The following is a 25,982-nucleotide window of genomic DNA, read 5'->3' on the forward strand; positions in this document are numbered from 1 at the left end:
GCTGTTGACTTTGCTCTCTTTGTGTGTCCCCTCCATCCTTCATCCTTCACCCCACTATTGGCGGCCGTGCCTTTAGCTCCCAGACTCTGGAATTCCCTCCCTAAACTCCTCTGCCTCTCCACCTCCACCTCTACCTCTATTGACCCTCCTAAAATGCACCTTTGCCACCAAGCTGTTGGGCACCCCCACGCTAATCTCTCCTTTGGCTCAGCATCCATTTATCATACACGGAATGTACAGCACAGAAACATGCCATTCAGCCTAACTGGTCCGTGCCGGCGTTTACTACAACAACAATGACTTGTATGTATATAACGCCTTTAACGTAGTAAAATGTTCCAAGGCGCTTCACAGGAGTGTTTTAAGACAAAACAAATAAGTTTGACACTGAGCCAAATAAGGAGAAATTACGGCAGATGACCAAAAGCTCGGTCAAAGAGATAGGTTTTAAGGAGCATCTTAAAGGAGGAAAGAGAGATAGAGAGATAGAGAGGTGGAGAGGTTTAGGCAGGGAGTTCCAGAACTTGGGGCCCAGGCAACAGAAGGCACGGCCACCGATGGTTGGGCGACATTAATCATGGATGCTCAAGAGGGCAGAATTAGAGTAGCGCAGATATCTCAGGAGGTTTGTGGGGCTGGAGGAGATTACAGAGATAGGGAGGGGCCAGGCCATGGAGGGATTTGTAAACAAGGATGAGAATTTTGAAATTGAGGCCTTGTTTAACCGGGAGCCAATGTAGGTCAACGAGCACAGGGGTGATGGGTGAGCGGGACTTGGTGCGAGTTAGGACACGGGCTGCCGAGATTTGGATCACCTCTAGTTTACGTAGGGTTAAGCTCCACACGAGCCTCCTCCCACCCTTCATCGAACCCCATCAGTATAACCTTCTGTTCCTCGCTCCCTCATGTGATTATCTAGCTTCCCCTTAAATTACACCTCTGTGAGGTGCCTTGGGGTGTTTTTCAGTGTTCAAGGTACTTTAAGGTATCATCATCATCATCATCTTAGGCGGTCCCTCGAACGAGGATGACTTGCTTCCACAAGAGTTCACAGATGTTTCAATGAAGGACCTGATGTTCCGGTCCTGAACTCCAGTTGAAGGGTGGAAGATGCCTGTGCGTGGATTTTTTTAACGTGGGGTGACCGTTGCACACCAGCCACCACACGGGCTTGACAGAGCTAGGCCTTTATCCAGTGGCAAGGGTTAACCAGGACGACTGGAGACCTGCTCTGCTGCACGGACCTAGTGCGCGCACATATCGCAGTGTGGGCTGGCCCGTGCTGCCCCTGGGCCCTCGGCTCCTCTGGGCCCCATACCCTCATTCGCCGCTCCTCCGCCCACGATGTTCAAGGGCCTGGCGCTCCAGCTCTATTTATAGCCCCGGCCTGCGATGGTGTTCTCACACAGGTCGGGGCGGCCCACGATTTATGTAAGTTGATGTTAGTGACACTGCCTGCGATGTAGCTACAAGTTTAATATTTAACTTTGCTTTTCACCTATCCCAGATTGAATGTGCTATCAAATTTGTCAGACAAAGCCTTTGACAAGCCAATCTGCGAGGTTCTATTAAACCAAAAATACTTCAACGGTATTGGGAATTATCTCCGAGCAGAGATTCTATTCAGGTGAGGCAGACTTCATTTTATTTTCATTCTTCCCCAACTCCCACTTCCTTCTTCACCGGAAATGATTGGGTAGGATAGTCCGGGCCTGTCGGGATAGTCCGGGCCGGTCGGGCCTGTTGGATAGCCTGGGCCGGTCGGGATAGCCTGGGCCGGTCGGGATAACCTGGGCCGGTCGGGATAGTCTAGGCCTGTCGGGATAGTCCGGGCCTGTCGGGATAGTCTAGGCTTGTCTGGATAGTCTGGGCCTGTCAGGGACAGTCCGGGACGGTCAGGACAGTCTGGGCCTGTAGGCCTCTCCACAGTCACTGAGTAAATCCTTCCTGTGTCCCACCCTTGTGAGACGGGGGGTACTCTCACCGCACTCTGTGTCACGGTTCAACGCGGATCGTAAGTGCTTGAATGACGTGCGTAGGTGTTTGCTCAAGGCTTGAAGTTGAACCCCGGTTCAGAGTTCAGCTGTTGAGTCCTGCATCTGACATTTTCTTTAATATAAATTCGTTTATCTTTAGAGGCCAAAGCCACAGAGAGAGCTGTGGCTCGGTGCCTTAGTGCCTGTCGGGATATTATCTTGGAAAGAGTATAGAGTGGAATGGCGTGGATGATTTACTGGCTGCAGGAGTTTGCAGTGAGGAAATATTGAGGAAATCGGGCTTGTTTTCTTTGGAAGAGAGGAGATGGCAATATGATCTATTTTTTCCCCCCAGAATTAAGGCAGGAATGAAGCAATCGATCCAGGCTGAAAGGGTTTATAAACCAGGAGTGAACAGTTTAAAAACATATATCAGGACGGTAGGAGTGAGAAGAGAGCTCGTCAGCTAACTGCCAATAGCGTTGACAGTATTGATGGATTCAAGAGCCAAACGATGTTTTTGGAAAGAAGAGATTGAGGGATATGGTGAGGTGGCACTTAAGTGAGATCATCATCATAGGCAGTCCCTCGAAATCGAGGAAGACTTGCTTCCACTCAAAATGAGTTCTCAGGTGGCTGTACAGTCCGATAAGGGAATTACAGTCTCTGTCACAGGTGGGACAGACAGTGGTTGAAGGAAAGGGTGGGTGGGGGGTCTGGTTTTCTGCACGCTCCTTCCGCTGCCTGCGCTTGTTTTCTGCATGCTCTCAGCGATGAGACTCGAGGTGCTCAGCGCCCTCCCGGATGCACGTCCTCCACTTGGGGCGGTCTTTGGCCAGGGACTCCCAGGTGTCGGTGGGGATGTCGCACTTTATCTGGGAGGCTTTGAGGGTGACCTTGAAACATTTCCTCTGCCCACCTGGGGCTCGCTTGCCATGTAGGAATTCTGAGTAGCGCGCTTGCTTTGGGAGTCTCATGTCGGGCATGCGGACAATGTGGGATAAATCTGTTCTAAATGGCGAGGCTTGCTGGGCTCCATGTCCTTTTCCTGTTCTTAAAAGTTCTTAATATTTCCGACGAACGCAGAAGTGTGGAAAAGTCTGCCTGAAAATGTGTTCATTTGTGAGTTCTGCTTTCTCTGTGAGGCACCAGGAGTCTTGTGTCACTGCCTGTTTTGACTAGGGATGGTTGAACAGTAACTAGGTAGGTACCTTGTAAAGATTTTAGCGCCGTGAAGACCACCTATGGCCCAAGCACACAAGGTCCTATTCCACTGAGAGCCAAGGACGAGGAGGTGCTCATCAAGGACAGAGGGGCAGTCAGTGCCCGCTGGAAGGAGCACTTCAAGGATCTGCTCCTTGGGGCCTACCATCAGCAAGGACAGACGAAGTCCAACACCGCCTTCAGTGCACCAGCGCTGCCTTTGGCCATCTGAGGAAGCGTGTGTTCGAAGACCGGGATCTCAAACCCGACACCAAGCTCATGGTCTACAGAGCAGTCATGATACCCGCCCTCCTTTATGCTTCAGAGACATGGACTATGTACAGCAGGCACCTCAAAGCACTGGAGAAGTACCACCAACGCTGCCTCCACAAAATCCTGCAAATCCATCGGCAGGATAGCCGCACCAATGTCAGTGTTCTCTCTCAGGCCAACATCCCCAACATCGAGGCATTGACCACACTCGACCAGCTCCGATGGACGGGCCACATTGTCCGCATGCTCGATACTAGACTCCCGAAATAAGCGCTCTACTCCGAGCTCCGTCACGGCAGGCGAGCCCCAGGAGGGCAGAGAAAATGCTTCAAGGACACCCTCAAAGTCTCCTTGAGAAAATGTAACATCCTCATCGACTCTTGGGAACCCCTGGCCCAAGATCGCTCAAAGTGGAGGAGGAACATCCAGGAAGACGCCGAACACCTCGAGTCTCTGCGCCGGGAGCATGCGGAAGCCAAGCACAAACAGCGGAAGGAGCGTACGGCAAATCAAGCACCCCACCCACCCGTCCCTTCAACCATCACCTGTCCCACCTGTGACAGAGTCTGTAGATCCCGTATTAGTCCCATCAGTCACCTTAGAACTCATTGTTAGTGTGGAAGCAAGTCATCCTCACCTAAGAAGAAGAAGAAGAAGGGCCTTGTAAAAATGGTCAAATCTTTAGAAGCAAAGAAAGGAAATCATTTGGATGTTCTTTCAATTAATAAAAAAGGTATTCCCCCTAGTGGTTACTGATCTTGTTTCACCCACTGGCTCTAGCAGTTTAAGAATTTGAGGAATCTGTTCCCACAGCAACAACAACAACAATTTGCATTGAGATAGCGCCTTTACCGTGAAACGTCCCAAGGCGCTTCACAGGATTATTATAAGAATTAGGAGTAGGAGTAGGCCATTCGGCCCCTCGATCCTGCTCCGCCATTCAGTGAGATCATGGCTGATCTTATGAGATAAAAAGATTTAACACCAAGCCGCATAAGTAGAAATTAGCGCAGGTGACCAAAAGCTTAGTCAAAGAGGTAGGTTTTAAGGAGCGTCTTGAAGGAGGAAAGAGAGGTGGAGAGGTTTAGGCAGGGAGTTCCAGAGCTTGGGGCCCAGGCAGCTGAAGGCACGGCCACCGATGGTTGAGCGATTACAATCAGGGATGCTCAAGAGGGCAGAATTAGGCAGCTGGCCTCTGTGATCATCTGGCTCAGTAATGACATTGAAAGATAGAGGTACTGTACTATGTTGAAAATGCTTTTCATGTGCTGATGTGTAGGCCCCAGTCAGAGCAGTGGGATCAGCCAATTCAGGGCCTATACAGAAGACTGTGCCTCCGTGAGGTGGGTGTGACCGACAGATGCCTGAAGTGATTAAAATCTCTCTCTTTTTTTGCTTTAGGTTGAAAGTTCCCCCGTTTGAGAAGGCGAGGACTGTGTTGGAACCCTTGTTGCATAAAGAAACGGTAAGATTTAAAATCTAGCCCCCCCCCCCCCACCCCCCCCAGGCTTTCACAGATGCAAGGCAGGACTGGAGTGTTCAGGGATCTGTGCACTTCTGACGTACACGAATGAAGAGCAGTACATGGATTAACTCCAGCTGGTATATTGCGAAAGCTCCGTCTTAATCTTAATGAGCACAGACCCATTGGGTTGTTTGACTACAGTGCATTCGATAGTTTTTCCTTGACACATTCCTTCTAGACAAGCAAATTATAATTTAAATGGAGAAAAATTGCAAAGTGCTGCAGTACAGAGGGACCTGGGGGGGAGGTCCTTGTGCATGAAACTCAAAAAGTTAGTATGCAGGTATAGCAAGTAATCAGGAAGGCAAATGGAATGTTGGCCTTTATTGCAAAGGGGATGGAGTATAAAAGCCGAGAAGTCCTGTACAGGGTATTGGTGAGGCCACACCTAGAGTACTGCGTGCAGTTTTGGTCTCCGTATTTAAGTAAGGATATACTTGCATTGGAGGCTGTTTAGAGAAGGTTCACTAGGTTGATTCCAGAGATGAGGGGGTTGCCTTATGAAGATAGGTTGAGTACGTTGGGCCTATACACATTGGAGTTCAGAAGAATGAGAGGTGATCTTATTGAAACATATAAGATAATGAGAGGGCTCTTCATGGTGAATGCAGAGAGGATGTTTCCACTCATAGGGGAAACTAAAACTAGGGGACATAGTCTCAGAATAAGGGGCCACCCACTTAAAACTGAGATGAGGAGGAATTTCTTCTCTCAGAGGGTTGTAAATCTATGGAATTCTCTGCCCCAGAGAACTGTGGAGGCTGGGTCATTGAATATATTTAAAGTGGAGATAGATAGATTTTTGAGCGATAATGGAGTAAAGGGTTATGGGGAGCGGGCAGGGAAGTGGAGCTGAGTCCATGATCCGATCGGCCATGATCTTATTGAATGGCGGAGCAGGCTTGAAGGGCCAAATGGCCGACTCCTGCTCCTATTTCTTATGTAAGTAAAACTAGCAAAGTCTTCGTCATATACCAGTAATGTCTGCAGGTCATTTACTGAGCCTCAATCTATGCATTAAGAATCCTTAAACCTCCTTCTGATGGGGCTATGTGGCAGAATGGGTTAGAACGTAGTCTGTGGAACTCTGAGACCCAGATTTGTCCTTTATTTAAGTTATTCCGGCAACAATGAATTTATCCCTCACTGTCTTGAGAAAGTAATGATGGGCCTTTATAATGTATTTGCTTCATGGGTTCTTTGCTTAAGAATTCATAGCAACACATTGCCATCAAAAACTAATTGGTTTATTAACAAAGGTTTAACAATCACACTACACATTACCAGTTCATCCACTAGGCTCACAACTGCATACCTCATCGTGGATGATGTAGACCCAACTGGCCGGGGTTTTATTGAGTCATGTGAAAACCCGTGACCGGCTAAGCCACTCACAATGCAACAGCTCTACAACTATTTTAGTTGTGCACTTTAATCAAGTGCCCCCTGGTTAAAGGGAGGCTCACTCCAAACACTTTCAAACAAGTGCCCCCTTGTTTTTTTTTGAGGGCACCAGAAACACAAATTATACAAGTGCCCCCTGACTAAAAGGAGGGGGGGGGGGGAAGGGGCACTAAAACCGACAAACTTAAAGAAATTAAACATTAGACAAAACATCAAATTAAAATTTGGTTGCTGGGTGATGATGCACTCCAGTCCCTCTCGCGGAAGGCCGCGAGCGTACCGGTGGACACCACGTGCTCCATCTCCAGGGACACCCTGGCTCGGATGTAACCGTGGAAGAGAGGCAGGCAGTCGGGTTGAACGACCCCCTTCTAATGGCTCTACAACTCTTTTGATAGGACAAAATTAAACATTTAAGTCAAGTGCCCCACGATCTGGGGACACGCTAAACACTTTTCGCATGCCCTTTGTTTTTGTTTTTTTTTGTTGTTTTTTTTTGTGATTTTTGTGTTTTTTGGGGGGTTTTTTTGGGCAGTAAAACCAGAGCTATATATACAAGTGCCCCCTATAAAAGGGGAGGGGGACACTAAAAACCCGGCAATTAAAACAAATTAAACTTTAAAACATATAAAGTCAAATTAAAATTTGGTTGCCGGGGGTGACGATGCACTCCAGTCCCTCCGGCGCCCGCCTCTCGCGGAAGGCCGCGAGTGTACCAGTGGACACCGCCTGCTCCATCTCCAGGGACACCCTGGCTCGGATGTAACTGCGGAAGAGAGGCAGGCAGTCAGGCTGAACGACCCCTTCTAATGGCTCTACAAACCTGTGAGCATACTCGCAGGTGCATACATTACAGCCGGCTTCTTGAACTAATTTTTATTCGTTCATGGAATGTGAGCATTGCCGGTAAGGCCGGCATTTATTGCCCATCCCTAATTGCCCCTTGAGAAGGTGGTGGTGAGCCGCCGCCTTGAACTGCTGCAGTCCGTGTGGTGAAGGTGCTCCCACAGTGCTGTTAGGGAGGGAGTTCCAGGATTTTGACCCAACGAGAATGAAGAAACGGCCGATATATTTCCAAATCAGGATGGTGTGTGACTTGGAGGGGAACGTGGAGGTGGTGGTGTTCCCATGCGCCTGCTGCCCTTGTCTTTCTAGCACACCTCTGCATACCTCATCGTGGATCCCCCAAAACCAACTGGCCGGGGTTTTATTGAGTCTTGTGAACATCACGTGACTGGCTAAGCCACTCACAACTCAACAGCTCTACAACTATTTTAAATTATAACTTTAAGCCAAGTGCCCTCTTTGGTAAGGGAACTAGAACCCACAAATGATGATGATGAGGTTGTAGAGATCACGGGTTTGGGAGGTGATGCCGAAGAAGCCTTGGTGAGTTGCTGCAGTGCATCTTGTAGATGGTACACACTGCGGCCACGGTGTGCCGGTGGTGGAGGGAGTGAATGTTTAAAGGTATGATTCTGTAAGCATGACTTATGTCAGGCTGTTGCTTGACTAGTCTGTGTGACAGCTCTCCGAATTTTGCCACTGCAGGAGTCCTTGTACTAATGGTGTTTCCATGATGGTGTTAGGCAGTGAATTCCAGCATTTGGACTCTGACCATGAAGGAAGAATGGGTGGTGATTGGATTAGAACCTGGTGCTGATGGTGTTTCCGTGACATTGATGTTCAAGTGGACTGTGGACTGATGGGATGAGAGGCTAGCCTCTGATGACTGTATGGCCGCTACAGGAAGTGGCCATACATAGCCCAACCCTGTTGAAACGTAAGATTCTGAGGGGGATTGACAGGATGGATGCTGAGAGGTTGTTTCCCCTGACTGGAGAGTCTGCAACTAGGGGGCACAGTCTCAGGATGAGGGCTCGGCCATTTACAACTAAGATGAGGAGGAATTTCTTCACTCAGAGGGTTGTGAATCTTTGGAATTCCCTGCCCCAAAGGGGTGTGGATACTGAATTGTTGCGTCAAGGCTGAAATAGATAGATTTTTGTATTCTCGGGTAATCAGGGGATCTGGAGATCGGGCGGGAACGTGGAGTTGAGGTAGAAGATCAGCCATGATCTTATTGAATGGCAGAGCAGGCTCGAGGGGCCGAATGGCCTACTCCTGCTCCTATTTATTATGTTCTAATGGGCGTCCATTCACCGCTCATGGTCTACAGGGCCGTAGTAATACCCACCCTCCTGTATGGCTCAGAGACATGGGTCATGAACAGTAGACACCTCAAGTCACTGGAGAAATACCACCAACGATGTCTCCGCAAGATCTTACAAATCCCCTGGGAGGACAGACGCACCAACGTTAGTGTCCTCAACCAGGCCAACATCCCCAGCATTGAAGCACTGACCACACTTGATCAGCTCCGCTGGGCAGGCCTCATTGTTCGCATGCCAGACACGAGGTTCCCAAAGCAAGTGCTCTACTCGGAACTCCTTCACGGCAAACGAGCTAAAGGTGGGCAGAGGGAACGTTACAAGGACACCCTCAAAGCCTCCCTGATAAAGTGCAACATCTCCACACCGACACCTGGGAGTCCCTGGCCAAAGACTGCCCTAAGTGGAGGAAGTGCATCCGGGAGGGTGCTGAGCACCTCGAGTCTCGTCGCCGAGAGCATGCAGAAATCAAGCGCAGGCAGCGGAAGGATCGTGCGGCAAACCAGTCCCACCCACCCCTTCCCTCAACGACTGTCTGTCCCACCTGTGACAGGGACTGTGGTTCTCGTATTGGACTGCTCAGCCACCTAAGGACTCATTTTAAGAGCGGAAGCGAGTCTTCCTCGACTCCGAGGGACTGCCTATGATGATGATAATAAACTGTTTGCAATTTGGCATTCTCAAGAGAAACAAAGATGCTGAAGTGAACAACAGGGTTGATTTAACGTCTGCAGTCACAAATATAGGTTTGATAAACTACCCTTTAACAAGGAGCAATTTTTAAAACTATTTTCTTGCCTCTTTCAAAAATAAAAGCTGAGATGGGGAGAAGCAGAATTGAGAAGGAAAGGGAAAATGGGACTAACATAAACTGCCAAAAGAGAGAGATGTAATAATGGGGGACATCGTATTAAATGCAAGGTACGGAGATACAGTGTTTTCTGTAGCGACAGAGCGCTTGAGAAGTAAAGTGTGTTGTTCGCTGAAGGGCAGAGCAGGTGTTTGGGCAGGATATGAAATATTTAATTTAAGCATTCTGATTCTGAAGCTTAAATATAACCCAGATGAACGGAGAGCCTGGTGGGGGGACTAGGTGGATGCAGTTTGCAAATGGTTTGGGCTGACTTTTGTTTAATTGGGACTGTTTTGATGAGTTGTCACAATTTAAAAAAAAAAAAAAATCAAATTAAATTTTTTAAAATCCTGGTACTTTGGAGCGAAATCGCACTCGCCACCAGTGGATTGCGAAGATCACGAGATCGCATCGTGACCAATCAGCAGCCTTTGAACCAGCAGATCGCTGAGCGGCCCAGCCGGTGGGTTGAAGAGGTTGTGTCTACCCCATGGTGTTTAGTCTCGGTAGCAGTTTATTTATGTCGGCTCTGTCGGAAGAGTCCGTACTCCGCAGCAACTTGAATCAAAATGGGACTTCAAAGAGACGGCACCATCTGCTCGCTGGAATATTTAACCCCTTTTGAGTCAAAGCCCTATTAAAACACATTTTAAAATATCTCTCATTTTTATTTCTAAAATATTTAATTCCATTTCAAATAATTTTAAATATGTGAGGTGTTTTTTAAATTGGTGTTTTGTGTTTCTGTGTTTTGGGGGTATTCTCATTGATAGTACAACCGGAACTCCCCATTACTATCAATGAGGACATACGAACATAAGAAATAGGAGCAGGAGCAGGCCATATGGCCCCTCAAGCCTGCTCCGCCATTCAATAAGATCATGGCTGATCCGATTATGGACTCAGCTCCACTTCCCCGCCCGCTCACCATAACCCCTTATTCCCTTATCTCGCCAATGGCTCCGGCCTGCTGATGGTCTTGCTGGGCCGGGACCATCAGAGGGAGCAGCGTGCGGCGGCATACCACTGCGGGGAGCAGCGCGTGCTGCTGCAGGAGGGCGACGGCTGCGAAGCCAGGTCGCTGATTGCAGAGCGGGCAGGGCACAGCAGGAGGGGCGAAGGAGCGGCGAGAGTTTGTAGAGGGAAGTGACCGGGGCCCAGGAGAGGCGTGAATCTGGGGCCCAGGAGAGGCGTGAATCTGGGGCCCAGAAGAGGCGAGGGCCCAGGGTCAGCATGGGCCAGCCCACACTGCAATACGTGCACACACTAGGCCCGTGCAGCAGAGCTGGTCTCCAGTTAGTCTTGGTTAATCCTCGCCACTGGACCAAGACCTGGCTCCGGCAAGCCCGTGTGGTGGCTGGTGTGCAACACTGCACATTAAAAAAATCCACGCACAGGCATCTTCCACCCTTCACGATGTAATTAGGGATCTGGAATATTAGGTCCTTCATTGAAACACCTGTGAACTCATCCCTTTTCGGCGTGGAAGCAAGTCATCCTCGCTTCTTGGGACTGTCTATGATGATGATCCCCTTATCGTTTAAGAAATTGTCTATCTCTGTCTTAAATTTATTCACTGACCCAGCTTCCACAGCTCTCTGAGGCAGCAAATTGCACAGATTTACAACCCTCTGAGAGAAGAAATTCCTCCTCATCTCTGTTTTAAATGGGCGTATTCTTATTCTAAGATCGTGCCCTCTAGTTCTAGTCTCCCCCATCAGTGGAAACATCCTCTCTGCATCCACCTTGTCAAGGCCCCTCATAATCTTATACGTTTCGATAAGATCACCTCTCAATCTTCTGAATTCCAATGAGTAGAGGTCCAACCCACTCAACCTTTCCTCATAAGTCAGCCCCCTCATCCCCGGAATCAACCTAGTGAACCTTCTCTGAACTGCCTCCAAAGCAAGTATATCGTTTAAACTGTACGCAGTATTCCAGGTGGAGCCTCACCAATAACCTGTGATACTACATTGTGATTGGCAGTGCAGAGGCCTGTACGCTCCCGGGAAGCGTGACCTCTGCACTGCGCTGCGCATCTAGACCTCGGAGCGCAAGTGTTCGTTCCTCCGGGACAACCAGGTACTTTCATGAAAAATATTTTGGTCAGATACGTCCGCCAGTGGGAAGCCTCTAACCGTAATTTCTGGTCCATTATTGCTCTGGGGCTATGTCACTGTGTTGCTCTTAACTGCTTCCCCATCTCTCTCTCTTTCTCAAGACTGCAGAGTTGACCCTGAGTAAGAAGATAAAGCTGAAGTTGGAGAACCCTGATCTTCTTGAGCTTTGCCACATGCTACCCACGGAGGTGATTAATTTGGGTAGGTCGCTCTGTCCTTGTGTCTAGTGTCCAGCGTAGTCCTCAACTCCAGGGGTGGAAGATGGTCAAAGAGGAAATTAACGCAATAGTAAGAAAGGACATTAGCTTGGATGATGTGGAATCTGTATGGGTGGAGCTGCAGAATACCAAAGGGCAGAAAATGCTAGTGGGAGTTGTGTACAGACCACCAAACAGTAGTAGTGAGGTTGGGAATGGCATCAAACAAGAAATTAGGGATGCGTGCAATAAATCATGGACGACTTTAATCTACATATAGATTGGGCTAACCAAGTTGGTAGCAATGCGGTGGAGGAGGATTTCCTGGAGTGTATTACGGATGGCTTTCTAGACCAATATGTCAAGGAACCAACTAGAGAGCTGGCCATCCTAGACTGAGAGAAGACTAATTAGCAATCTTGTTCCCCCTGGGGAAGAGTGACCATAATATGGTAGAATTCTTTATTAAGATGGAGAGTGACACAGTTAATTCAGAAACTAGGGTCCTGAACTTAATGAAGGTCCTGAACTCGATGGTATGAGACGTGAATTGGTTATGATAGACTGTCAAATGATACTTAAAGGGTTGACAGTGGATAAGCAATGACAGACATTTATAGATCACATGGATGAACTTCAACAATTGTACATCCCTGTCTGGAGTAAAAATCAAACGGTGAAGGTAGCTCAACCGTGGCTAACAAGGGAAATTAAGGATAGTGTTAAATCCAAGGAAGAGGCATATAAATTGGCCAGAAAAAGCAGCAAACCTGAGGACTGGGAGAAATTTAGAATTCAGCAGAGGAGGACAAAGGGTCTAATTAGGAGGGGGAAAATAGAGTATGAGAGGAAGCTTGCAGGGAACATAAAAACTGACTGCAAAAGCTTCGATAGATATGTGAAGAGAAGAAGATTGGTGAAAACCAACGTAGGTCCTTTGCATTCAGAATCAAGTGAATTCATAATGGGAAACAAAAAAATGGCAGACCAATTGAACAAATACTTTAGATCTGTCTTCACTAAGGAAGACACAAATAACCTTCCAGAAATACTAGAGGTTCGAGGGTCTAGCGAAAAGGAGGAACTGAAGGAAATCCTTATTAGTCAGGAAACTGTGTTAGGGAAAATGATGGGATTGAAGGCCGATAAATCCCCAGGGCCTGATAGGCTGCATCCCAGAGTATTTAAGGAAGTGGCCCTAGAAAAAGTGGATGCATTGGTCATCATTTTCCAACATTCTATTAACTCTGGATCAGTTCCTAAGGACTGGGGGGTAGCTAATGTAACACCACTTTTTAAAAAAGGAGGCAGAGAGAAAACAGGGAATTATAGTCCGGTTAGCCTGACATCGGTGGTGGGGAAAATGTTGGAATCAATTATTAAAGATTAAATAGCAGCGCATTTGGAAAGCAGTGACAGAATCGGTCCAAGTCAGCATGGATTTTTGAAAGGGAAATCATGCTTGATAAATCTTCTAGAATTTTTTGAAGATGTAACTAGCAGAGTGGACAAGAGAGAACCAGTGGATGTGGTGTATTTGGACTTTCAAAAGGCTTTTGACAAGGTCCCACACAAGAGATTGGTGTGCAAAATTAAAGCACATGGTATTGGGGGTAATGTATTGATGTGGATAGAAAACTGGTTGGCAGACAGGAAGCAGTGAGTCGGAATAAACGGGTCCTTTTCTGAATGGCAGGCAGTGACCAGGGGGGTGCCACAGGATTCAGTGCTGGGACCCCAGCTCTTTACAATATACATCAATGATTTAGATGAAGGAATTAAATGTAATATCTCCAAGTTTGCAGATGACACAAAGCTGGGTGGCAGTGTGAACAGTGAGGAGGATGCTAAGAGGCTGCAGGGTGACTTGGACAGATTAGGTGAGTGGGCAAATGCATGGCAGATGCAGTATAATGTGGATAAATGTGAGGTTATCCACTTTGGGGGCAAAAACAGGAAGACAGAATATTATCTGAATGGTGACAGATTAGGAAAAGGGGAGGTGCAATGAGAACTGGGTGTCATGGTACAGCAGTCATTGAAAGTTGGCATGCAGGTACAGCAGGTGGTGAAGAAGGCAAATGGCATGTTGGCCTTCATAGCTAGGGAATTTGAGTATAGGAGCAGGGAGGTCTTACTGCAGTTGTACAGAGCCTTGGTGAGGCCACACCTGGAATATTGTGTTCAGTTTTGGTCTCCTAATCTGAGGAAGGACGTTCTTGCTATTGAGGGAGTACAGCAAAGGTTCACCAGACTGATTCCCGGGATGGCTGGACTGACATAGGAGGAGAGACTGGATCAACTGGGCTTGTATCCACTGAAGTTTAGAAGAATGAGAGGGGATCTCCTAGAAACATATAACATTTTGACGGGACTGGACAGGTTAGAGGCAGGAAGAATGTTCCCGTTGCTGGGGAGTTCCAGAACCAGGGGTCACAGTCTAAGGATATGGGGTAAGCCATTTAGGACCGAGATGCGGAGAAACTTCTTCACTCAGAGAGTGGTTAACCTGTGGAATTCTCTACCGCAGAACGTTGTTGAGGCCAGTTCATTAGATATATTCAAAAGGGAGTTAGATATGGTCCTTACGGCGAAAGGGATCAAGGGGTATGGAGAGAAAGCAGGAAAGGGGTACTGAGGGAATGATCAGCCATGATCTTATTGAATGGCGGTGCCCACTCGAAGGGCCAAATGGCCTGCTCCTGCACCTAATTTTTATGTTTCTATGCCTGTGCGTGGATTTTGTTTAACGTGTGGTGACTGTTGCACATCAGCCACCACACGGGCTTGACAGAGCTCGGCCTTTATCCAGTGGCAAGGGTAAACCAGGATGACTGGAGACCTGCTCTGCTGCATGGACCCAGTGCGCACACATATCGCAGTTTGGGCTGGCCCGTGCTGTCCCTGGGCCCTCGCCTCTTCTGGGCCCTGTACCCTCATTTGCCGCATCTCCACCACAAACATTCGCCGCACCTCCGTCACGATCTCGCGCCGCTCCTCCGCCACGATCTCTCGCCACTCCTCCGCCACAAAAACTTTCACCTTATGTTCTTATGTTTAATGGTCGTTCTGCCTCTCGCCCAACTACAGATGGCAAGGGTTATGACCCTGAGCATTCGGACGATTCCTCGGCCTTCGAAGCCTGGCTCCGCTGTTACTATGTCGCTGGGATGCAGTTGCTACGTGACGGTAATGGAAGAACCATTTGGTTCCAGGTAATGAATGCTGCGTTACTACCAGTTCAAAAGCCCCCCCCCCGCCACCCCCCGCCGAGTATCTCAGCGAACGGGCTTCATCTGATTTTGTGATGAGGGATGAGATCTTCTGCTGGTTTTAACGGTTCTGTCTTTCTGCGTGGAATTGTGAGAACAGTTTAAAATGGTTTCATAGAATCTTACAGCACAGAAGGAGGCCATTCGGCCCATCGTGCATGTGTCGGCTCTTTGGTGGAGCGCTCCAGTTAGTCCCACTCACCCCTGCTCTTTCCCCACAGCCCTGCAAATTTCTCCTTTTCGAGTATGTATCCAATTTCCATTCGAAAATTACTACTGAGTCTGCTTCCACCTCCCTTTCCGATCATAAGAACGTAAGAATTGGGAGCAGGATTCGGCCATTCGGCCCCTCGAGCCTGCTCCGCCATTCAATGAGATCATGGCTGACCTTCGACCTCAAAACTCCACTTTCCTGCACTATCCCCATATCCCTTGATATCCAAAAATCTATCGATCTCTGTCTTGAATAGACTCAAAAAGACTGAGCCTCCACAGCCCTCTGGGGTAGAGAATTCCAGCGATTCACCACCCTCTGAAGAAGTTTCTCCTCGTCTCAGTCCTAAATGGCCGACCACTTTGAAAGAGCTCTCCAATTAGTTCCCCCCCCTGCTCCCACAACCCGCTCTTTCCCCACAGCAAATTTCTCCTTTTCGAGTATATATCCAATTTCTATTTGAAAGTTACTATTGAATCTGCTTCCACCGGCCATTCAGATCATAACTCAGTGATTTAAAAAAATATATATTCTCCTCATCTTCCCGCTCTGTTTTTTTTGCCAATTATCTTAAAAAGAGTTTTCTATGAAGGAATTCTTTTCTGGTTGGTTACTTAGAGGGATAGAGTTTATGTTCTCATTTTATATCCTTAATATGAACTGATGCCATGAGTGACATTATAATGTAGTACATGAACTTGGGGTTTATCTCTGAATCAATGGAACCTTTGTGTGTAATTATAAAGAAACTTCGTTGACAATCGAGTGATTTAAATCCCCTGCTCCCGATGCGTGTCCTTGATCTGATGTAGGATTTTTTTTGTTTAAGTAACACGCTGACGACACCCAGCTCTACCTCACCACCACTTCTCTCGACCCCTCCACAGTCTCTAAATTGTCAGACTGCCTGTCCAACATCCAGCCCTGGATCAGCAGGAATTTTCTCCAATTGAATATCAGGAAGACCGAAGCCATTGTTTTCGGTCCCCGTCACAAACTCCGTTCCCTAGCCACTGACTCCATCCCTCTCCCCAGCTTCTGTCTGAGGCTGAACCAGACTGTTCGCAACCTTGGTATCTGTCATATTTGATCTTGAAATGAGCTTTCGACCACATAGCGGCAGCATAACTAAGACCGCCTATTTCCCCCAGCGTAACATCGCCCGTCTCCGACCCTGCCTCGACACATCTGCTGCTGAAGCCTTTGTTACTCTAGACTTCACTATTCCAACGTTCTCCTGGCTGGCCTTCCACATTCCACCCTACGTAAACTAGCGTTGATCCAAAACTTGGCTTCCTATGTCCTAACTTACACAAAGTCCCGCTCACCCATCACCCGCTGTGCTCGCTGACCTACATTGGCTCCCGGTTAAGCAACGCCTCGATTTCAAAATTCTCATCCTTGTTTTCAAATCCCTCCATGGCCCCTCGCCCCTCCCTATCTCTGTAATCTCCTCCAGCCCCACAACGCCCCCGATATGTCTGCGCTCCTCTAATTCTGCCCTCTTGAGCATCCCTGATTATAATCGCTCCACCATTGGTGGCCCTGCCTTCTGTTGCAGCGTTTTGAGGTGTTGTTGGACCAGGGGCTAGAGCAGGTGAGCAAGCACAGGGGTGATGGGTGACCGGGACTTGGAGCCAGTAAACGATCAGCAGAGTTGTCCTTCATTGTACCATCACAGATCTGGCCACACTATACGTTAAGTTAATCGCCGCTCCACCAGACGCAGGCAGACTCTCCTGCAATCCCCATCTTAAAATAGCGAATTTAAGGATGGCATTTTTTTGACCAATGTTTAAAATTCAGTCGATTATATATGCCAGGGTAGACAAATGGAACTTTAATTTCTGAAGCTAATAAGGATATAATGGTAAGTACTGCAGGGAATCGAATACGGCCAGGGTGATCTCCTGGACTAGGTTCGATCGCCTGGATGGGTCGGAGAGGAATTTTCCCAGATTTTTTCCCCCAATTGGCCTGGGTTTTTATCTGGTTTTTGCCTCTCCCAGGAGATCACATGGCTCCGGTTGGGGTGGAGTGTAGAATGTTTCAGTGTAAGGGGTGTCGCAGTTGTGTGAGGCGGACTGGTTGGGCTGGGTGCTCTTTACTTTTCCGCCATTGTTCATAGGTTTATAGGTAACCTTCAGGGCTGCTGGCCGAGGACCATGTGGCTCTTTGTCGGCCGGCGCGGACACGATGGGCCGGAATGGCCTCCTGCGCTGTAAATTTCTATGTTTCTGTGATTGCCTGTGCATGGTACAACGGAATAACCACAATATTGTAAATGTGTTTAATGTTGAATGACTCTATTCACACGCCTGATCTCTGAAGCTTAGCAGAGAACGCCTGCATACAGCAGGTGCCGTAAGCTTAAAAAATACCAAAGGGGGTGAAATTCGGTTGCGGTAAAATTTGGGGGCGGTAACATTCGGGAGGCGGACATCCTGTCCCGCTCTCAAAATTCAGTGTACCATCCCCGAAAGTAAGTGGGGCGCAAAATAATAGCGCACTCCACTTTCTTTCTGGGCGTGAGTGCGGTGGTTGGGAGCAGGGTGGACGGGACGGGTCGGGGGCCGGGTGCAGCGCTACGCACTGGGCCGCGTGGGAGGGGCTCTCCCGGTCATTAAAGGGAAAGGCCCAAGCTGCAAACTCTGCAGTGAAGAAACAGGCCTCCCGGGGACCACTGGGGGATGCCAGCACTCGAAGCAGAGAGCTGGGGCTGAGCGATCGCGGCACGGGACCCCGCGTTCGAAGCGCCGACGGGGCACAGAAGAGATTTGACATTTTTTTTTTTTTTAAATGGCCGCCGCTTCCCCGTTAAGCGGCGCCCCGCGGACGGCTGGCTGCCCGGTTCACGTCCCACAAGGCCGTCGCTGGCATCGCCCCGCGCAGTTTCGGGGTGGGGGGTGGGGGGGCACCCCCAAATTTTGTTCTGGGGTGATAACGGGATGTTGCGCACGGGTGGTGATGTCATCGCCGGCGCAGCGGAGCAGGGCACCACGGGTTACCACTGCCACGAAATTTAGCGGGAGTCGTTAGCCGTGCCCCGTTTGGGTGAAAGGTTGTTTGCGGCCCCTAGGGGGGCGGGGGGAGCGCTAACGGAAGGCGCAAATGACCCCAGACTCTCGGCCAAAGAACCCAGCTCACCACCCTTGCCTCCGCACAAGCCCATATTTGCTCTTGCTTCCCCGTACCAATCCCCTGGCCCGCTCACGATCCCATATGTCCTCAATTATCATGAACTCACTGTGTCCTCGCTTTTATACATAAATGCAGCACCGTAAAGCACAGCTTCAATCAGCAAGAGTTGACTTCCAAGTCTCGGAAGATCGCCCTCCATTGGGCAGAACCGGTATGTCTTGGGTGCTTGATTCGTGTTTGATGAAATGTTACTGGCCCTGAAATCCCGGCCTCCTGGGTCCGTACGGAGTGTGTCCGGATCCGGGAAGACGTCGCAAGAGCCGATTTTCAGCGCGCAATGCGCATGCGCCGAAAACCATCTTTTCCGATCTGTCGAGCTCCGGCTTGACGGATCCAATGCACCTTGGCAGCCAGCACATTCACATGGGCGAGATTGCGGGATTTACCCATCTCCAGTCCAGCGAATGTCCTGAAAACTCTTGTGCCTGATAAAAGCAGGCGCATAGCCTATTTTTTTTTACCAGCGTAAGAGTTTTAAAACATACAGAAACATATAAAAATAAAATTTTAAAAACACATTTTAATGTAAAAACCCTGTCCACTAAGGTAAGTTTATTTTAAACCATAATTAAATTTTTTTTTTAAATTGGAAAAATATATCTCTTTTTTTCTAAGACATTTATTAACTTTAATTTAAATTAATGTTAAATACGTGATTTTTTTTTCTTCTATTTTTTTAATTGGTGTTTGGGTGTTTGGCGGGGGTTCTCAATCATAATGAGAACTCTTCCATACGGAGTTCCCATTATTATGAATGAGAAAATACTGTACCTTGATTGGCTGCCCAGAGCCATGTGACTCAGCTCCAGCAAACGGCCGCCCCGATGTGCACGTGCTGCGACGCACAGGGAGTGGAGACCTCGGGAGCGGGATCGCTGGTGGGCCCAGCATGGAACGGGTAAGTGCGCCTCTTTTGTCTCGAATTGAGTCGAACGGCCGCGGGAACCGGGAATTCGGGGCCAGTGTCGGAAAACCAGCTGATGGGCCCCAAGTAACGCTCCCTCTCGCTCAGTGAGGAAACACCTAAGGGCTGCAAAAAGGACCCGGCTGGACCCATCAGCGACCTGCTCTGGATGTACGTTATCCGTAAGGGGCTGTTACGGCAGCTCTCCCTGCTGTATTTTCGATAAATAATAATGCATTTCTATAGCCCCTTTCGCAACCTCAGGACGTCCCAAAGCGCTTTACTGTGAAGTACTGTTGTAATGTGGGAAAGGCGGCCGCCAATTTGCGCACAGCAAGCTCCCACAAACAGCAAATGTGATAATGACCAGATAATCGCTTTTTGGCGATGTTGAGTGAGAGATAAATATTGGCCCCAGGACACCGGGGATAACTCCCCTGCTCTTCTAACGGAGTGCAGTGCGATCACAGTCACCTGAGAGGGCAGAGGGGGCTTCAGTTTAATGTTTCATCTGAAACGCGGCACTTCCGACAGTGCAACGCTCCGCTCCCTCATTACGGCTTTGGAACTTTGTCAGCCTGGGTTATGTGCTCTGCGTCTCTGGAGCGGGAACTTGAACCCACAGCATGCTGACTTAGAGGGGGGGTGTGCTCCCCACTGAGCCAATTGTGACCTGCTCCGGGGTTGGAGAGCTGGATGCCGGGTAACGGTGAATTTTGTGTAGCTCAAGCACCTCTGCCAAATGCACTGGCCCTTTTCCTGAGATTGAGGTGGGTCGCTTTGCTGAGCAGGCATGACCCCGAGCGTCCGGCCGCTTGCCATTTTAGTTCTCCGTCCCACTCTACTCGGTCCCCTCTGCCCTCGGCTTTCTACATCGTTCCAGTGAAAGTCGTGGAACAGCACCTCATCTTTCAGTCAGGCACTTTACAGCTTTCTGGACTCAGCATCGAGTTCAGCAATTTCAGACCGTGACCTCTGACCCCACAGGTGCCGGTTATGATTCTGATGTTGTCATTTACACCTCTTCCAGACCCACCTTTTGTGTCTTTACTTGTCCCATTGCCATCTCCTTTAGCCTCACGCTATTGTCCCTTTTGTCGTTTAATCTCTCCTGCCTCCCACCCAATCACAGATCATCCCCCCACCCCCCCCCCCCCCCCCCCCAACCCCTTTCCCTGCCCCTGCGCTCGCTTAAAAAACAGTCGTTACTTTTTCCAGGGTCGTCGAGCTGAAACATTAACTCTGTTCCTCGCTCCACAGATGCTGCCTGACCCGCTGAGTGTTTCCAGCATTTTATATTTGTATTGCTGAGATTACACTCTGGCGGTGGTGGGGGTGGGGGGTGGGGGCGGGGTGTATTTCAATATCTTTTCTACGTTAGGTGCTAGCAAGTCACAATTGCAGATTGGTTTAATGGAACACTCCCACCAATTCGAAATGAACTTGCCAGGGTTCCTGTGTCTCCGCTGTTGTTTTCTGTTTTGAAGATGCCTTTCACATTCTTGAGATGGGATTGGAGGGAAATGGGATGCCTGTGTCGGGCTGGAATTCAGTAACGGGGTGCTGGAATATGTGTGTGGGAGCTTCCATGTGTTGATGCTGGGAGAGGCCAGAATCAGCTCCAGCTCAAAGTCTTGCTCACCCATCATCATAAGAACATAAGAACATAAGAATTAGGAACAGGAATAGGCCATCTAGCCCCTCGAGCCTGCTCCGCCATTCAACAAGATCATGGCTGATCTGACCGTGGACTCAGCTCCACTTACCCGCCCGCTCCCCGTAACCCTTAATTCCCTTATTGGTTAAAAATCTATCTATCTGTGACTTGAATACATTCAATGAGCTAGCCTGGGACTGGGAGAAATTTAGAACTCAGCAGAGGAAGACAAAGGGTTTGATTAGGGCATGGAAAATGGAGTACGAGAAGAAGCTTGCAGGGAACATTAAGGCGGATTGCAAAAGTTTCTATAGGTATGTAAAGAGAAAAAGGTTGGTGAAGACAAACGTAGGTCCCCTGCAGTCAGAATCAGGGGAAGTCATAACGGGGAACAAAGAAATGGCAGACCAATTGAACAAGTACTTTGGTTCGGTATTCACTAAGGAGGATACAAACAACCTTCCGGATATAAAAGGGGTCAGAGGGTCTAGTAAGGAGGGGGAACTGAGGGAAATCTTTATTAGTCGGGAAATTGTGTTGGGGAAATTGATGGGATTGAAGGCCGATAAATCCCCAGGGCCTGATGGACTGCATCCTAGAGTACTTAAGGAGGTGGCCTTGGAAATAGCGGATGCATTGACAGTCATTTTCCAACATTCCATTGACTCTGGATCAGTTCCTATGGAGTGGAGGGTAGCCAATGTAACCCCACTTTTTAAAAAAGGAGGGAGAGAGAAAACAGGGAATTATAGACCGGTCAGCCTGACCTCAGTAGTGGGTAAAATGATGGAATCAATTATTAAGGATGTCATAGCAGTGCATCTGGAAAATGGTGACATGATAGGTCCAAGTCAGCATGGATTTGTGAAAGGGAAATCATGCTTGACAAATCTTCTGGAATTTTTTGAGGATGTTTCCAGTAAAGTGGACAAAGGAGAACCAGTTGATGTGGTATATTTGGACTTTCAGAAGGCTTTCGACAAGGTCCCACACAAGAGATTAATGTGCAAAGTTAAAGCACATGGGATTGGGGGTAGTGTGCTGACGTGGATTGAGAACTGGTTGTCAGACAGGAAGCAAAGAGTAGGAGTAAACGAGTACTTTTCAGAATGGCAGGCAGTGACTAGTGGAGTGCCGCAAGGTTCTGTGCTGGGGCCCCAGCTGTTTACATTGTACATTAATGATTTAGACGAGGGGATTAAATGCAGTATCTCCAAATTTGCGGATGATACTAAGTTGGGTGGCAGTGTGAGCTGCGAGGAGGATGCTATTAGGCTGCAGAGTGACTTGGATAGGTTAGGTGAGTGGGCAAATGCATGGCAGATGAAGTATAATGTGGATAAATGTGAGGTTATCCACTTTGGTGGTAAAAACAGAGAGACAGACTATTATCTGAATGGTGACAGATTAGGAAAAGGGAAGGTGCAACGAGACCTGGGTGTCATGGTACATCAGTCATTGAAGGTTAGCATGCAGGTACAGCAGGCGGTTAAGTAAGCAAATGGCATGTTGGCCTTCATAGCGAGGGGATTTGAATACAGGGGCAGGGAGGTGTTGCTACAGTTGTACAGGGCCTTGGTGAGGCCACACCTGGAGTATTGTGTACAGTTTTGGTCTCCTAACTTGAGGAAGGATATTCTTGCTATTGAGGGAGTGCAGCGAAGGTTCACCAGACTGATTCCCGGGATGGCGGGACTGACCTATCAAGAAAGATTGGATCAACTGGGCTTGTATTCACTGGAGTTCAGAAGAATGAGAGGGGACCTCATAGAAACGTTTAAAATTCTGATGGGTTTAGACAGGTTAGATGCAGAAAGAATGTTCCCAATGTTGGGGAAGTCCAGAACCAGGGGTCACAGTCTGAGGATAAGGGGTAAGCCATTTAGGACCAAGATGAGGAGAAACTTCTTCACCCAGAGAGTGGTGAACCTGTGGAATTCTCTACCACAGAAAGTAGTTGAGGCCAATTCACTAAATATATTCAAAAGGGAGTTAGATGAAGTCCTTACTACTCGGGGGATCAAGGGTTATGGCGAGAAAGCAGGAAGGGGGTACTGAAGTTTCATGTTCAGCCATGAACTCATTGAATGGCGGTGCAGGCTAGAAGGGCTGAATGGCCTGCTCCTGCACCTATTTTCTATGTTTCTATGTTTCTATGTTTCAACTGCTTCCTTGGGCAGAGAATTCCACAGATTCACAACCCTCTGGGAGAAGAAATTCCTTCTCAACTCGGTTTTAAATTGGCTCCCCTGTATTTTGAGGCTGTGCTCCCTAGTTCTAGTCTCCCCGACCAGTGGAAACAACCTCTCTGCCTCTATCTTATCTATCCCTTTCATTATTTTAAATGTTTCTATAAGATCACCCCTCATCCTTCTGAACTCCAACGAGTAAAGACCCAGCCTACTCAATCTATCATCATAAGGTAACCCCCTCATTTCTGGAATCAGCCTAGTGAACCGTCTCTGTACCCCCCTCCAAAGCCAGTATATCCTTCCTTAAGTAAGGTGACCAGAACTGCACGCAGTACTCCAGGTGCGGCCTCACCAATACCCTGTACAGTTGCAGCAGGACCTCCCTGCTTTTGTACTCCATCCCTCTCGCAATGAAGGCCAACATTCCATTCGCCTTCCTGATTACCTGTCATCCACATAGGCCGTCCCTCGAACGAGGCTGACTTGCTTCCACAAGAGTTCACAGATGTTTCAATGAAGGACCCGATGTTCCAGTCCTGAACTCCAGTTGAAGGGTGGAAGATGCCTGTGCCTGGATTTTTTTAACGTGGGGTGACCGTTGCACATCAGCCACCACACGGGCTTGACAGAGCTGGGCCTTTATCCAGTGGCAAGGGTTAACCAGGACGACTGGAGACCTGCTCTGCTGCACGGACCTAGTGCGCACACATATCGCACAGTGTGGGCTGGCCCGTGCTGCCCCTGGGCCCTCGGCTCCTCTGGGCCCCGTACCCTCATTCGCCGCTCCTCCGCCCACGATGTTCCAGGGCCCGGTGCTCCAGCTCTGTTTATAGCCCCGACCTGCGATGGTGTTCTCACACAGGTCGGGGCAGCCCACAATGCCATCACCCCTGTGCTAGCTGACTTATATTGGCGCTCAGTCCGGCAATGCCTCGAATTTAAAATTCGCATCCTTGTGTTCAACTCCCTCCATGGCTTCGCCCCCTCCCTATCTACGAGACCGTCTTCAGCCCCCACAACTCTCCGAGGTCTCTGCACCCAATCCAGTTCTGGCCTCTTGCGTTCATACTTTCAACAAGGCACATGGGAACACCACCTCCCCCAAGTTTGGCAGAAATAATAGAAAAGCAAATTATAATTTAAATGGAGAAAAATTGCGAAGTGCTGCAGTACAGAGAGACCTGGGGGTCCTTGTGCATGAAACACATAAAGTTGGTATGCAGGCAGAGCAAGTAATCAGGAAGGCAAATGGAATGTTGGCCTTTATTGCAAAGGGGGATGGAGTATAAAAGCAGGGAAGTCCTGCTACAGATGCACAGCGTATTGATGAGGCCACACCTGGAGTACTGCATACAGTTTTGGTCTCCGTATTTAAGGAAGGATAGACTTGTATTGGAGGCTGTTCAGAGAAGGTTCACTAGGTTTGATTCCGGAGATGAGGGGGTTGATTTATGAGGAAAGGTTGAGTAAGTTGGGCCTCTATTCATTGGAGTTCAAAAGAATGAGAGGTGATTTTATCGAAACTTATAAGATTATGAGGGGGCTTGACAAGGTGGATGCAGAGAGGATGTTTCCACTGATGGGGGAGACTAGAACTAGAAGGCATAGTTAGAATAAGGGGCCATCCATTTACAACTGAGTTGAGGAGGAATTTCTTCTCTCAGAGGGTTGTAAATCTGTGGAATTCTCTGCCCCAGAGAGCTGTGGAGGCTGGGTCATTGAATATATTTAAGGCAGAGATAGATAGATTTTTGAGCGATAAGGGAGTAAAGGGTTATGGGGAGCGGGCAGGGAAGTGGAACTGAGTCCATGATCAGATCAGCCATGATCTTATTGAATGGTGGAGCAGGCTCGAGGGGCCAAATGGCCGACTCCTGCTCCTATTTCTTATGTTCTCCTCCAAGTCACACACCATCCTGATTTGGAAATATATCGGCCGTTCCTTCATCATCACTGGGTCAAAATCCTGGAACTCCCTCCCTAACAGCACTGTGGGAGCACCTTCACCACACGGACTGCAGCGGTTCAAGAAGGCGGCTCACCACCACCTTCTAAAGGGGCAATTAGGAATGGGCAATAAATGCCGACCATGCCACACCCCATCAATGAATACAAAAGAAAAACCCCAAAGTGGTACTTCTCAAATGAAGTCGCTGGCACATCCTCTATAGGATGTCCATGCTTGCAGGAGTATCAAAGGTGAGGTATAATATGACCATAAAAGGAGTGGAGGTGTGGCGGCCTGAGAGCACCGAGAGCTAGTGCAGGAGGGCAACGGCAGCGAAGAGTGACATCAGCAAGGTCCAGGTCGGTGATTGGAGCGTGGGCAGGTACAGCAGGAGCAGCGAGAGACTGTGGAGGGACGTGATCGGGGCCCAGGGGAGGCGTGGGTTCGGGGCCAGGGGCCCAGGGGCAGCACGGGCCAGCCCACACTGCGATATGTGCGTGCACTAGGTCCGTGCAGCAGAGCAGGTCTCCAGTCGTCCTGGTTAATCCTTGCCACTGGACCAAGACCTAGCTCTGTCAAGCCCGTGTGGTGGCTGGTGTGCAACGGTCACCACACGTTAAAAAAAATCCACGCACAGGCATCTTCCAGCCTTCAGGATGTAGTTCGGGATCTGGAATATTAGGTCCTTCATTGGAACACCTGTGAACTCATCCTTTTTTGCCGTGGAAGCAAGTCATCCTCGATACGAGGGACCGCCTATGATGATGATGATAATATGTTGAGATTTTCCCGTGAGAACATCCATACTCCTGGTAATGCGGCACTACGCCGTGAGCTATCTTGGCCCATGGGCCGAGTTCTCGTGTTGCCAA

The 25,982-nt window shown here is 48.8% G+C and overlaps 1 protein-coding gene across 6 annotated transcripts in view; it reads left to right on the top strand.

Moving 5' to 3' along the window:
- neil1 (nei-like DNA glycosylase 1) overlaps nt 1–25,982 on the top strand; it is a 53,358-nt gene that overhangs the window by 9,922 nt on the left and 17,454 nt on the right. For all 6 annotated transcript variants that reach the window (XM_070864190.1, XM_070864191.1, XM_070864189.1 and 3 more), the window contains exons 3-6: nt 1,508–1,627; nt 4,854–4,917; nt 11,627–11,726; nt 14,813–14,937. In XM_070864190.1, coding sequence (XP_070720291.1) covers nt 1,508–1,627; nt 4,854–4,917; nt 11,627–11,726; nt 14,813–14,937 — 409 coding nt within the window. The remainder of the gene's footprint in view (nt 1–1,507; nt 1,628–4,853; nt 4,918–11,626; nt 11,727–14,812; nt 14,938–25,982) is intronic.

This window comes from Pristiophorus japonicus, chromosome 21 (genome assembly GCF_044704955.1).
Source record: "Pristiophorus japonicus isolate sPriJap1 chromosome 21, sPriJap1.hap1, whole genome shotgun sequence".
Taxonomy (NCBI): domain Eukaryota; kingdom Metazoa; phylum Chordata; class Chondrichthyes; family Pristiophoridae; genus Pristiophorus; species Pristiophorus japonicus.